Source organism: Adiantum capillus-veneris, chromosome 18 (genome assembly GCF_014529385.1).
Source record: "Adiantum capillus-veneris isolate H3 chromosome 18, ASM1452938v2, whole genome shotgun sequence".
NCBI classification, from domain to species: Eukaryota; Viridiplantae; Streptophyta; class Polypodiopsida; order Polypodiales; family Pteridaceae; genus Adiantum; species Adiantum capillus-veneris.
This window is the reverse complement of record NC_140948.1, coordinates 106,217,810-106,231,772: the sequence shown is the minus strand read 5'-3', so window position 1 is coordinate 106,231,772 and position 13,963 is coordinate 106,217,810. Positions and strand designations below refer to the sequence as shown.

The 13,963-nt window shown below is 43.5% G+C and overlaps 1 protein-coding gene across 1 annotated transcript in view; it reads left to right on the top strand.

The window, feature by feature from the left end:
- LOC147436146 (uncharacterized) overlaps positions 1-13,459 on the top strand; it is a 40,624-nt gene extending 27,165 nt beyond the window's left edge. The window contains exon 10 of the mRNA XM_086489064.1: positions 13,007-13,459. Within this exon, the coding sequence (XP_086345190.1) occupies positions 13,007-13,139 (133 nt within the window). The 3' untranslated portion in view covers positions 13,140-13,459. The remainder of the gene's footprint in view (positions 1-13,006) is intronic.
- The last annotated feature ends 504 nt before the right edge of the window (positions 13,460-13,963 follow it).

The following is a 13,963-nucleotide window of genomic DNA, read 5'->3' as shown; positions in this document are numbered from 1 at the left end:
CAATGTTTGCTAAAGAATTGGATTGAGTTTTTTGGTCTAATGGCGGGCGATTACTCTTCTTTCAAGAGGGGGGTATGTCACAAGCTGTTGACGTAGCATGACCTGCTATAGACTTGGACACCCCAAGTTGGAAATCTGGCACGACACGAGAGAATTGCAAAGTAGTTCACAACTTTATCAGACTTTTAAAAATAGAGTCGACATTGCCCGACGTAGTTTCGTGCCGAGAGGTATTTGCCCCAAAATCTGGCGCCCCTTTTGGGTTTTTTTATGCTAATGCTTGAGCAAAGTTACAACTCTTGCGGGCCCTCTCTACTCAGTAGCTTGTGAGCTAACTGAGGGGAGAAGTGGCCTTGGGTTCTATTTTAAAGGCCCTTGGCCTCAAAATCAAAAGCAAGTACATGAAAAGCTGTTAACTCAAAAGCTCTTCGGCCCAAAAGCAGCCAGCGAAAATCGCGGAAATCAGTAAAGCCTGCCACGTCAACATGTCAATGCTTTTTATGGAAATGTGTACGGCAGTCCACGTCATTAGGTCCTGGCCCGGGTGGTCATGCCACATCATCAGTTTGTGACATACCCCCCCTCTTGAAAGAATTGTACCTCGATTACGCCTGCAAAATTAGACAGAAGCCATAAACCAATTCAGTAGACACTGACTCTAAGTACCGACGCACTAGACAACACAAATTTAGCACTTGCACAAAGACGACAGTCATTGCACATTCACATCACATTCAAATCATGTCACATAGAATCCATCTAGGTCTAGGACCATGATTCCTGGCAACATATTTAGCAATCACATCTAGATCCACACTTGACCTCACTGATGTCGGATTAGCTAATTCTCATTGCGATCATGTCCATAGATTTCTCAAGACCAAAATGTTGCAGTCATTTGGTCTTTCAATCCTGCACTCAAACACAATCACATGTGTGAGTAATCAAAAATCGGTTTCATTTCCGGGAATTCCAGTTCATCAATCACACATTGAGTTCATACTCAACTTAGTGTTTCAATCATTCAGTTTAGTCATCTTTTCTCTGTGTAGCCATTTCATCCCTCGGGAACTCTTAACGCGCTCGCCGCGGTTTCAATCATATCATTCATCACCTGTCATTATTGTCATTCGAAATGCATGATTCTTATTTTGAATCGTGATCGGGTTCATTCTAGAGCATTCATTGCTCCCAATTGCATTCATTTGTCATCATCTCATTCTCGATTTCACCTATTATCTGTTCACAAATATCATTATCTTCCACACACATTAATTTCATGCATAAATCAGAGTCATCTTCGGGAATTCCTATTTCAAAATTATTCATTCATAAAGTCATAAAGCAAAATACTGTCAGCTCATCAATATCTTTTTTAATTTTTTGTCCTGTATTTGTTCCCCGGAGCGAGTATCTCCTCGCCCGATTCTATTTTAGTCTGTTGGTCGTTCTTATTCTTGTGTTTGTCTGGGGCACCATGTAGATTGTCACAAACTGCTGATGTGTCAAAGCCCTGAAGAATGACACCAACTTACAGATGCCGGCCGAGGGGCCTAAATCCTAAGAAGAAGAAGTAACAGAAGAAGAAGTCTTGCCAACTTATGGGGACCCCGTCCGATGGGGTCCCAAGTGACATAAAGGATCAAAATAAAGCAGGACCCGCGTAGCAATTGATGACGTGGCAGTTTTCGAAAATTACGCTGACAGTGCTAACGTGGCAGGTTGTACGGATTTTCTTGTTTTGCGTTGACTGCTGACGTGGCAGCTGTACGGATTTTCGTAAATTACGTTGACAGCTTTTTGGCATTGCTTTTGGACCAGAAGCTTTTGAGTTTAAAGGCTTTTCATGTAAAACTACTTTTGGGGCCTAGGGCCTTTAAATATGAGGCTAGGGCTCATTCTTTGGCATGCTTCCTAGAGAAGGTGCAGAGTTTGGAGTACCGGCTTCTACTGAGTTGATGCAATATAAAGAAATATTGAAAGGGGCGCCAAGGTTTGGGGCCAATACTCTGTGGGGTGGAATTCCGCCACTCTGTGTCGCGTGTCGTCTCTCTCTCTCTCTCTCTCTCTCTCTCAGTTCAGTTGTTATTGAAGTGCTAAAAGTCTGTTCAGTCTGTTCTTTTCTATTGGCACGTGGTGCCCGTCTTGTGACAAGATTTATGTCCTTGTTTCCCACAATCAAAACACTTCCTTGTTTTGAGGTATTCGTCTGTGTTCTTCTGTCAGTCGGGGACGCGCATCTTTCTTTCGTCTGCTTCTATTATCATTTCTTGAGTCTGTTGGATACGGGAAACTACTTGAATGCATAACAAACCCTTGCTTAGCATGTCCCATCAATTGCTGTATGGACTCAGATTTTTGTAACAAGCAGTGATCTCGTATCTCTTTGGGCAGTCCACAACAAAATCGCTCGATTTGCTGCTTAAAATTTATCTTTTTAAAGGATGAGGTAGGTAGAAAAACATCCCAAAACCTCTCGCAATAAGTATCCAGAGTACTTGCCTTGGCCATCTGAAGTTGATTCCAGGCGGCAATCACGCCACGTTTATACTCTTGTGTGAGACACGAGGAAATAAAAAGTTTCTCGAATTTTAACCACTTTGTCGGTGCTTCTTTCGTAACAAAAGAGTGGACCACCATGTCCGTGCATTTCCTTTCAAATAAGATGCTACCTTTCTAATCTTGGAGTGCTATGAGTAGCGCCCTCTAGAAAAAGCTATGTCAAACCGTTGAATAAAAGCGAGGGCCTTGTGTGCATCTCAAAAACTTGAAAAGGTATCAAATTTTATTGCTTGTCCGTCCTCCTTGAATTCTTTGGTCTTCTTGCTCTTATCTTCGAGAAAGTCATATTGATTGGCTCTATAAAAGTGCTTTCTCTTTCAATAAAACATCTGGTCATCAGACTCTGAACTCTCAGAAGAGAATGAATCCTCCTCAGAAACGTCAAAAAATTTCCAAGATTTGCGGTGGGATCTACTATTCTTGGCCTTCTTCTTGTTCTTTTTATGTCTTTGGTTCTTCTGTCCTTTCTTGCTCTTTCTGTCCTCATCATTGGAATCAGAAGAGGAAGAGCTGTTAGAATCGTCAGAAGAGGATGAGGACAAATTGGACACACCCTCGAAGTGTACACGCTTCTTGGTTTTTCGTGCATTTGCAAAAGAAGACCGTTGACCCAAATAACTAGGGTAATCTGTTCCCTTGTTGGGCCTCTTTGGAGGCTTCGCGGTCTTCAATATTTGGTTTGACTCGGCGTTTGATCGTATTATTAAGTTCATCATCAACGTACATCCGCAGGGAATGCGGACTTTAATTCTTGAATTGATGGCCGTACGCCATCGGAAATCTGGCACGACACATGAGAACTTTATCACACTTTTAAAATAGAGTCGACACGGCCCGACATAGTTCCGTGCCCAGAGATATTGGCCCCAAAATTCGGCGCCCCTTTCGATATTTATTTTTTTATTGATGAGATGAGCGCGCGGCGGTGTGTGCAAGTGAAAGAGCACGCGAGGAAGTGCAGTGTGTGTGCAGAGAGGAGAGGCGAAGGCCAGCAGGAGAGGAAGCGCTAGCAGAAGAGAGAGGGCTCACGGTTATAAGTGAGTTTTGGGTTTTCCCACTTTTATTATAAGTGACCCTTAAAAAAATGTGTATATTGAACCTGGACAAAGTATAAAAATGTACAAAAAGGGGTTATTTATGCCTTTAACCCAACAACCTCCCACTTAAAAGGCATAAATGGCGCCTTTAAGCTACGTGACTCCCACCATCTCTATGCATAGATGATGTTGTGCTTTGGGTAAGCACTTAGTGAGAGCATTGGCTGGATTTTGTGATGTATGGACCTTAACCAATGTAATAAGGCCATCCTCAAGCACTTCTCGTATGAAGTGATACCGCACATCAATATGCTTTGTGCGTGCATGAAACATGGAGTTCTTTGCCAGACATATAGCACTCTGGCTATCACAGCCAAGCATAGGTGCCTTGGCAGGCAAGCCAAACTCACTGCATAGGCATGCTAACCAAATAGCTTCTTTGGAAGCCTCAGTGGCTGAAATATATTCAACCTCTGTCGTAGACAATGCAACAATCTTTTGCAATCTAGAACACCATGAAACAGCACCTCCCGCAAGAGTAAATACATAGCCACTTGTGGATTTCTGTGTATCCACATCACTAGCCATGTCAGAGTCACAAAATCCCTTCAACTCCATTGGTCCTTTACCATAGCCGAGGCATTTGTTTTTAGTCCCTTTCAAGTACCTCATAATGGACTTCACTGCATCCCAATGCAACTTGCCTGGATTAGCCATAAACCGGCTCACAACTCCCAATGCATGGGCTATGTCAGGTCTAGTGGCAACCATAGCATACATAAGTGAACCACAAGCTGAAGCATAAGGCACACCTTGCATGTCATTGGCTTCTTCCTTTGACTTGGGACAATCATCCTTGGAGATTTTGACATATGGTTGTAATGGCACACCAAGAGGCTTTGCTTCAGCCATGTTAAATCTGTCCAGCACCTTTTCAATGTACTTTTCCTGCGACAAATACAATAGGCGCTTGTCTCTTTGCCGTGTAACACGTACTTCAAGTATATGTTCAACTGCCCCAAGGTCTTTCATTGAAAACGCAGATTTCAGCTGCCCTTTAAGAGCATCAACAGTGCTTCTTTTCTTTGCAGCTATCAACATATCGTCGACATAGAGCACAAGAATGATAGGGCTGCCATCCTCATCACGTTTGGTATACAAACAATGGTCTGGATGGCTTCTTTTGTAACCATGTTGAAGCATAAAGCGATCAAACTTCTTGTACCATTGTCTACATGATTGTTTCAGCCCATACAAGCTTCTATTGAGTATACATACCAAATGTTCCTTGCCTGGTATAACAAAACCCTCGGGTTGCTTCATGTAAAGCTCTTCTTCCACATCACCATGCAAGAAAGCGGTATGTACATCCATTTGGTCCATTTCCAAATCAAGAGCAGCCACAGTGGCAAACAATACACGCAAAGTGGTCATCTTCACAACAGGAGAGAACACTTCGTGAAAGTCTATGCCCTTGGTTTGAACATATCCCTTTGCAACAAGCCTTGCCTTATACTTGGGTTTTGCATCAACAGTCTTGATTTTATACACCCATTTGTTAGGAATAGCCTTCCTTCCTTTGGGCAATTCAACCAAATCCCAAGTATGATTAGCATGCAAAGCTTTAATCTCTTCTTGCATAGCAAGCTCCCACTTGTCGCTGTGCTCACATGTCTTTGCCTCTCTATATGTAAGAGGCTCTCTCTCATCCGTCAACATAATGTAATGCAAAGAGGGGTCATATCGACTCACAGACCGTCTATGACGAGTAGACCGCCTCACCCAATGATCCACATTATCCGGCAATGGGTTTACATCAAGTGGCACTACAAAATCATCAACAATGGGCTGCTGTACATCATTTTCAGCACCATTTTCAGCATTGTTTCTTGGCTGCAAATTCCCTTTAGGAGCCTCAATTTGCTGTCCAACATCATTTGGCTCAAACACCACTGGATCATCTACATTTTCAGCCATTTGTGGTGCATCCCGAGGGTCAAAAATAGGCCTAACAGGTGGCTGGTCATGCTGAAATTTCACCCTTTTATGGTCATGCTTTGAGGCACAATTGTTTTGAAGCAGCCTTGCCTCATTAAAAACAACATCCCGGTTGCGTACAACCCTTTTGAGCTGAGGTAACCAAATCTTGTAACCCATTTCGCCTTCTTCACCATATCCCATGAAGAGGCATTTAATGGACTTCGCATCTAGTTTACTCCTCAACTCAGGTCTAACATGCACAAAAGCTTCGCAACCAAAAATGCGTAAGTGATCATATGAAGCAGGCTTGCCAGACCAAACCTCTTCAGGGATGTCACCTTTCAAAGACATGTGAGGGGATCGATTGCATATATGCACTGCAGTTTCAAAGCTTCTTCCCAAAATCCATGAGAGAGATTAGCTGTGGACATCATGCATCTCACCCTCTCACAAAGTGTCCTATTGAATCTTTCAGCCACACCATTAGAAGAGGGGTTGTATGGCACAGTAAGCTCCCTCTTAATGCCCAAATTTTCACAAAACTTGTTAAATTCAGCACTTGTGTACTTCCCCCCATTGTCTGTATGCAAGCATTTTAGCTTTCTACCAGTTTGGGTGGTCACAAATGCATGAAATTTCTTAAACGCAGCAAAGGCTTCATCCTTAGACTTAAGCAAATAAACCCAAATTTTCCTAGAATGATCATCAACAAAGGAGACAAAATAACATGCACCACCCATAGACTTAGTAGGCATGCTACATACATCAGAATGTACAAGATCAAGCACACAAGATTTACGAGAGACACCAGAGTAATAAGAACGCTTTACTTGTTTGCCATAATGACATTCATTACAAAAGTCAAGCTTTGTGCCTTTAGCATCAAGCTTGTTCAAAGTACAAAGCTTAGAAAGGCCCTTTTGGCTCATATGGCCAAGCCTCTTGTGCCACAACTCCATGTGAGAGTTAATTTGAGCCAATGCAATAAACTTGCCCAACACGGCTTTTCCATGCATGCAGTAAAGTGTCCCTTTCTTTGTGCCCTTTACAATCAGCCTTGAGCCTTTGGTCATTTTCCATGATCCTCTCTCAAACAAGATACTGTAACCATGCATATCCATCTGACCAACAGAAAGCAGACTCTTCTTGATTCCTGGCACATATCTAACATCATGCAAGACAAGCTCATTTGTGCCATCTATGGAGAGATGCACAGTGCTAGTACCCTCAATGGAACATGCATGATTGTTTCCAAGGTATATATGGCCACGCTTGCCTGCATCAAAAGTAGAGAAACACTCCTTGATAGGAGTCACATGAAATGAAGCACAGGAATCAATAAAGCATCAATAAGATCACTCTTGGTGATCTGCATGTCAATAAGATCTGCATGTCCTGTGAATGAACATTTACAGAGGCATCAAAGTCATAAGCATCATCATCTGACAAAGTGGCACACAAGATGTCCTCTACATATGACAGCTCCTCAATCACGACACTAGAAGCCACATTGGCCTTCTCTTTGTCCTTTGAGCTATCCTGTGCATCTGACTTGACTTCCTTCTTCTCTTTCTTTTTGTCTCCGCCATTCTTTTCCCTTTCTAACTCAGCTTTATAGTACCTGCAATCGGGTTTCTTGTGACCTTTCCTGCCACATTGATAGCAAGTCACATCACCCTTGCCTTTGCTTGCATTTCCCCTTTCTTTACCCTTACTCTTACTCCTTTGTGCATAAGCATTCTTCTTTTCTGTCCTGCCTCTAATCATGTTGGCAGAGCTGTCTCCCTCTCCACTTACTTTCCTCATGATTTCTTCATTCAAGATAGAACCCCTAACACCATCAAAGGTCAAATTGGGGTTATTGGACAACGAAACCACCAAAGTTTCCCATGACTCAGGTAAGGTCATAAAGTACTTGCGAACAATGACAAGTGCTCTGCCGCGCTCTTGGACTCATCTAGTTGCATGCCAACAAGCTTTCGCATCAAGCTCACCTCGTTGACAAGCGTTGTATTTTCATACATTCCCTTTTAACTTCTCCCACACATCAAAAGCAGTCGTGAGACCTTTCACATCAATGACGGTCTCATATGTCATGGCCATTTTAATGTATGTAACGGCTTTCTTGTTCATGCTAACCCGTGCTTCATCTGTCATATTCTGTGGCTTCACCTGTTCAAGTGTCCCTTCGCAATCTTTAAGAAATAGGATTCCTTGAATCCTGTCTTTCCAAAGATCAAAACCTGTTCCATCGAACCTCCTAATCTCGAAGAGGTTCTTCACATCCGAAGAAGATGAGGCCATAGTTGCACGAAATAAGAGGGGTAAATCGCTGAATTTTTGGGCAAAATGCGCAAAAATCGGAGTATAGCCTCACAGAGATGTGTACTACAACTCCAAATGGTCACAGGAGCAATTTGGGGCAAAATAGGACGATTTGGGCATAAAATTCAAGTTCTGAAATTTATGCGTAGGAAATTTCAGCGAGCGAATTTGTGCTCGAAAACAACAAATTTAGTTGTTTTTAACCTCAGAGGACATACATAAGGCTAATACACAGCCTTTAGAAGCATGTAAGCACAAAAGCCCCAATTTGTAGCATCAAAATTGCATGAAAATGAGCCACAAATGGTCATACATTGCCAAAATTTGTCAAATGTGCATGGATTGCATCTATTTGCACTTTCCCCAATGTAATTGCACCATAAAAACACTTGCAAAAACCTGCGTAAATCTGAAATTTTCTTAAAACACCTGTTTTAGGGCTTGTTTTTTTGGCAATTTCAAGGTTTTCGGGTAGCGGGGACTTAGCAAAAGTATTCCCACACCTTAATACATCATTTGCAAAACTTGTATTTTGCTGTCATAACCTGTAATTTCCTGTTTTTGACCTAATTTCAGCCTGTCTTAGGTCAATTTTGGTTGCCGGGAGCTCTCTAGTGTCCGGAGACGAGTCCTTTGGCGACGAAATTGCAAAATCTCGCGAGAAAGTTGACCTTCTTGGCTGAAATTCAGCGCTTGCAGGTTTGGAGGCAAACCCTAATCGGGCTCTGATACCAGTTGATGAGCGCGCGGCGGTGTTTGCAAGTGAAAGAGCACGCGAGGAAGTGCAGTGTGTGTGCAGAGAGGAGAGGCGAAGGCCAGCAGGAGAGAAAGCGCTAGCAGAAGAGAGAGGGCTCACGTTTTTGGGGAAAACTCAATAAGTGAGTTTTGGGTTTTCCCACTTTTATTATAAGTGACCTTTAAAAATGTGTCCAAGTTCAATATGAACCTGGACAAAGTATAAAAATTGTACAAAAAGGAGTTATTTAGGCCTTTAACCCAACAATTGATGCTTGAGCAAAGTTACAACTCCCGCGGGTCCTCTCTGCTCAGTAACTCGTGAGCTAACTGAGGGGAGAAGTGGCCTTGGGTTCTTATTCAAAGGCCCTTGGCCTCAAAATCAAAAGCAAGTACATGAAAAGGTGCAAACTCAAAAGCTCTTCGGCCCAAAAGCAACTAGCGAAAATCGCGGAAATCAGTAAAGCCTGCCACGTCAACATGTCAACGCTTTTTATGGAAATCTGTACGCAGCCCATGTCAGCATGTCAATGCTTTTTACGTACAGTTCTGCCATGTCATCAAGTCCTAGCCCGGGTGGTCATGCCACGTCATCAGTTTGTGACATGACCCCAGGGGTTAGACCTTAATGGAACCCTACCATGGACAATCCTTGCCGAGGGACACACAACCCAAAAGTGCTGACGTGGTAGCCGTTGTACGGGCACTCCACGTTTTATGGATGATGATGTGGCACACTGTATAGACGCTCCATGTTTTATGGAAGCATCTTGGGTGTCAACTTTTGGGTCCATTTGTTTTTGAAGGACAAGCTTTTCATAGCTGTTACATTTTGAGGCGAGGTGTAAGGTGCAACGGATGTGAATTTTGAACTTTGCTCAAGATGAGTGCTCCAAACTATGCTCAAGGTTCCTTTTATTTACAGAAGGGAGAGCCTTTCGTTCCTTTAGTGAGAGTGCAAATGATCACAAACAAAGTGAATGACACTGTGAATGAAGGTGCTGGGAGTGAGAGATAGAGAGAAGAATATGACACCATAATAGTTGTCAAACCCTCCTCCGAAGGCCCCACTCTCTATGGTGAGAGTGGTCTACTATTGATTGCACAAATCTCTACATTGCTTTGGACTTGCCGACGATGTCGACGATGATGAGGACGACGACGAGACGGGCTGAAATCTGAAAACACTAATGTCGGTGACGACGGCAATGACAATGATGCAACGACGACACGCTGAAAATGCAGATGCTGAAATCTGCATTTTTCGGGCTGAATGTGCAAACTACGTTGGATCTGACCGTGTGGCGAGGATCTGCTGTGGGAAGGTGAGATCTGCCAGGTTCGGGACTTCTATAGCTATGTCTTGATGTTGAAAACTGAATACGCTGATGCTTCTGGGTGTCTTGTCGCGAAGGATCTGTTGAGTGGCCCTTCTGATCCAAAAACGCTAGGGCTGATTTTGTGCTGATGCAAAAACGCTGGCTGATCTGCGACTATCGAAAAATGCTGGCTGATCTTTGGTTTGTGGCTGAAAACGCAAGGTTGACTGCCCCCAGGGGGGGGGGGGGGGGGGGGGGTTCTTGCTGAGAAGGTGCCTGTTGAACACTTGGTTCCTGTTGCCTCTTCTGCTAGATTATGCTAGTGCTAGAGTTTCTTATATACTTGACTTGCTAATTTGCGCTACCGAGTTTCCCAACAAAAGTCACTTAAAAATAACAAGTGAAAATTGGCTAAAATAGGGAAAATAGGTCTATGCATTGTAAAAATGCTCCTGATGGGTTTTGACTGAAAATTGATGGTCATGCTGTGTGCAACCAAAGGATATGCATCTACTCTAAGTGCCTGGACATGCACGGTCTGCGAACAGACTCACAAAAATGCGAGAACACTTCCTAAGCTAACTATTTGAACTGAATTGAACCCTTGTCATGAAGTAGCTTGTCCACGTACACATAGGGCTAGATGTGCACGTGACATCCCCTCCTTTTCAAAGTGAGGTACTGGTACCGAACTGTATGGCGTCGATAGAGATCGCCAACAGCGTTTGGATGAATCTTGGGAAGGACTCTTCGCCGGTCCACTTTGATGCGTGGGATGCGATACTTGAACTTTATAAAGGTCTGCAACGCTTGCTTCTTTGGGCCGTGCCGAAAGCGACACAAAGTCTTCTGTGGCTCCTTCAATGCTTCAATTTCGTCTATAGTCATGCGTCTACCTTCTTCAAGAATCTCCGAGTTTGAAAATTTTTGGAACCACTTTTAACAGAAAAACATGAACATACCCATTCCATGTAAAGTGACTAGAAAATGCAATGTAGATGAACAAAGTGACGGAGTGCCAAATCGTTCATTAAACACACGCAAACAATGGGGTCGAATCTTGACTTTCTGATCTAAATCAATCTACTGTGGCAAATCACAATGGAAATGCCCATGCTTGATGCTTAATCCTTTTTGTGCTCTTTCGGATACTATGTCATGCCAAGGAAGAGACATGGAATGTGAATTCCTTGGGTGCAAACATTTCATCATTTCATGAGAAATCCGCATACATCCGTGCTCATTCATGTGTGAATCGTGCTCAATGTACAATAAGTCATGCCTATGAAAAGGGATCACATAAAGACGGTGACTAAAATACAAGAAAGCATCACGAATGAAACACTCGAACAATGCTACTGACTAATCATGCGCATACACAATACTTCCTGTGGGGGTTCTTTGGACCTCGACTCGAGAGCAAAGATCGGTTGTTCGTGATCTCTCGAATCTGCAATGAGGTTAGCTTCACTAGACAAAGTATCAACTAAACCATGATCCTTGCGAACAATCACATCTTTGTCATGCAAATCATCATGCTTATCATTGTCATGGAAATCATGTGTGTCTTGGTTTGGAGAAGAAAAGACTGAGAGAGTCTCCTTCTCGTGATTCTCTTCAATGTGCACCTGCTAGGACAAACTCTTGCATGCGTTGGTTTGTCTGCGCTTCATGCTCTAACCGTCTTTCTTTGCGCTTGCGAGCCAATTCGGCTATTCTTTGTGTGCGCTCGCAATCCAATTCTGCGTTTCTTTCTGTGGCTGCCAAGCGCGCTTGCTCGTGCTCACGCTCTATGGATGCCATTCTTTCTTCATGCCATGCTTCTTGTTGTCTACTTTGTCGTACCATCATGTCCATCATCTACTTGACCAAAGCCTCCATAGGAGTTGGTGCAATCCTTGGCTAAGTGCACGGTCCGCTCTCAATGAGTGAAAAGAGAAACAAGGGGAGGCTGGACAAGACCCTCTTTCTTGGGATTCCTGCACTCTTCAAAAACACGATTAGGAATCAACACGCCTAAGAGGACTTGGGTTATGTGTGATCTTAACAAGCAAAAAAAAAATATCTGTGGTTCTTTTGGTTCTTTCCTTGAGTGATACAGAACACTGCCAAAGCTCTGATACCAACGTAAGGTGCAACGGATGTGAATGTTGAACTTTGCTCAAGATGAGTGCTCCGAATTGTGCTCAAGGTTCCTTTTACTTACGGAAGGAAGAGCCTTTCGTTCCCTTAGTGAGAGAGTGCAAATGATCCCAAACTAAGTGAATGACACTGTGAATGAAGGTGCTGAGATTGAGAGATAAAGAGAGAAGAATACGACACCAGAATAGTTGTCAAACCCTCCTCCGAAGGCCTCATTCTCTATGGCGGGAGTAGTCTACTATTGATTGCACAAATCTCTACAATGCTTTGGACTTGCCGACGGACATAGAGTCAGAATTCAGCAGATACAAGATTTGCAGATTTCAGCCATTAGCGTTTTTAGATTTCAGCCCGTCTCGTCGTCGTCCTCATCGTGGTCCTGCTGATCCAAAAACGCTAGGGCTAATTCTGTGCTGATGCAAAAATGTTGAGTGGTCCTGCTGATCCAAAAACGCTAGGGCTAATTCTGTGTTGATGCAAAAATGCTATGGATCTGCTGTGTCTTGCTAATGCCGGGGCTGATCTGCAATGCAAAAACGCTGGCTGATCTGCGATTGTTGAAAAACGCTGGCTGATCTTTGGTCTGTGGCTGAAAACGCAAGGTTGACTGCCCCCGGGGGGGGTCCTTGCTGAGAAGGTGCATGCTGAACACTTGGTTCCTGTTGCCTCTTCTGCCAGATTATGCTAGCGCTAGGGTTTCTTATATACTTGGCAAGGGGATCCATGGCCTCTGGATGTTTAAAAAAGAGCACACCTTTCTGGTGGATGATTGGAGGAGGACACACACGGTTTGTCATTATACATGTTGTCCATGTTAATTGGATCTTAGGTTATTACAACTTTTAGGCCTGTCAGGTGTAGGCTGGTTTTGTTTTGAAGTTTAACTTGGTGGATGCTTGTCTTCAGGATAGCAACAAAGGGTGGTGGAATGGACGTACCCGGTTTGACAGATCTCAATCAACTCATCATCCATCTTGTGCGCTCTACATCCACATTGCTGGGGAAAGCAGAGTCCATTTTACTCTTTGATCCTCATTGATTGTGTAACGACTAGCTCAAGAGCTTGTATTTTTGTATATGGTGCATTTGGCAGTCCCGTGTTCAGGTGCATCCTCGTGTTCAATATGCATCGACCCTGTTTTCACTGCTGTCGTGTTGGTGTGATCAAGGTCCTTAATGCTCTTGGTAGAGCAATGAAATTCCCCACACAATGCTTGTATATAGTGATGTCTGCAGAAGGCCAAAGTGGTATATGAGTAATTTCTTGTACACTATGTGCTCAGGAGAGGCTGTTGATGATTGATTCCTCTGATTTGGATGGATGAATGAAGGAAGAGTCCTCAGGAGTCATAATTGCAATGGTATTTGTGTATTGGGGCTATGTATGGGGGATGGAAAGCTCTGCCAATGTGTGGGTTGCTTGTGTGTTGACAAAAAAAGCCGTGCAAACAGATGGTAACAAGCAAACCAGACTCTTGGATGATGGAATCAAAGGTGATCTTGTTGCAATGTCTCCCTTCAAAAAAAGACTGTGATGGCATATGTTGATTGCCTTAATAGCATGGCGAATAATGGGTAAGGAAAGCTGCCCACGTGTGTGGGTTGTTGCAAAGAACTGAACTTCGATGGTTGGAAGCAAGGCAAAGACTCTTATTTGACAGTGAAGTTCGACAACTCAATAATCAGAAGCCTCTTGTTTATTAGGTCTAGGATTTTGGAAAAGAGGGAGAGCACTACTGAGATGCGTTGTTATGGAAGCCCTAAAGCAGTACACATTGACATAATGGGCTTGGCCGTGCCAAGTGTATTTAGACATGGTGACGTCCCTTCGCATTTTTCTTCCGCCGCCTAGTCTGAACCCAC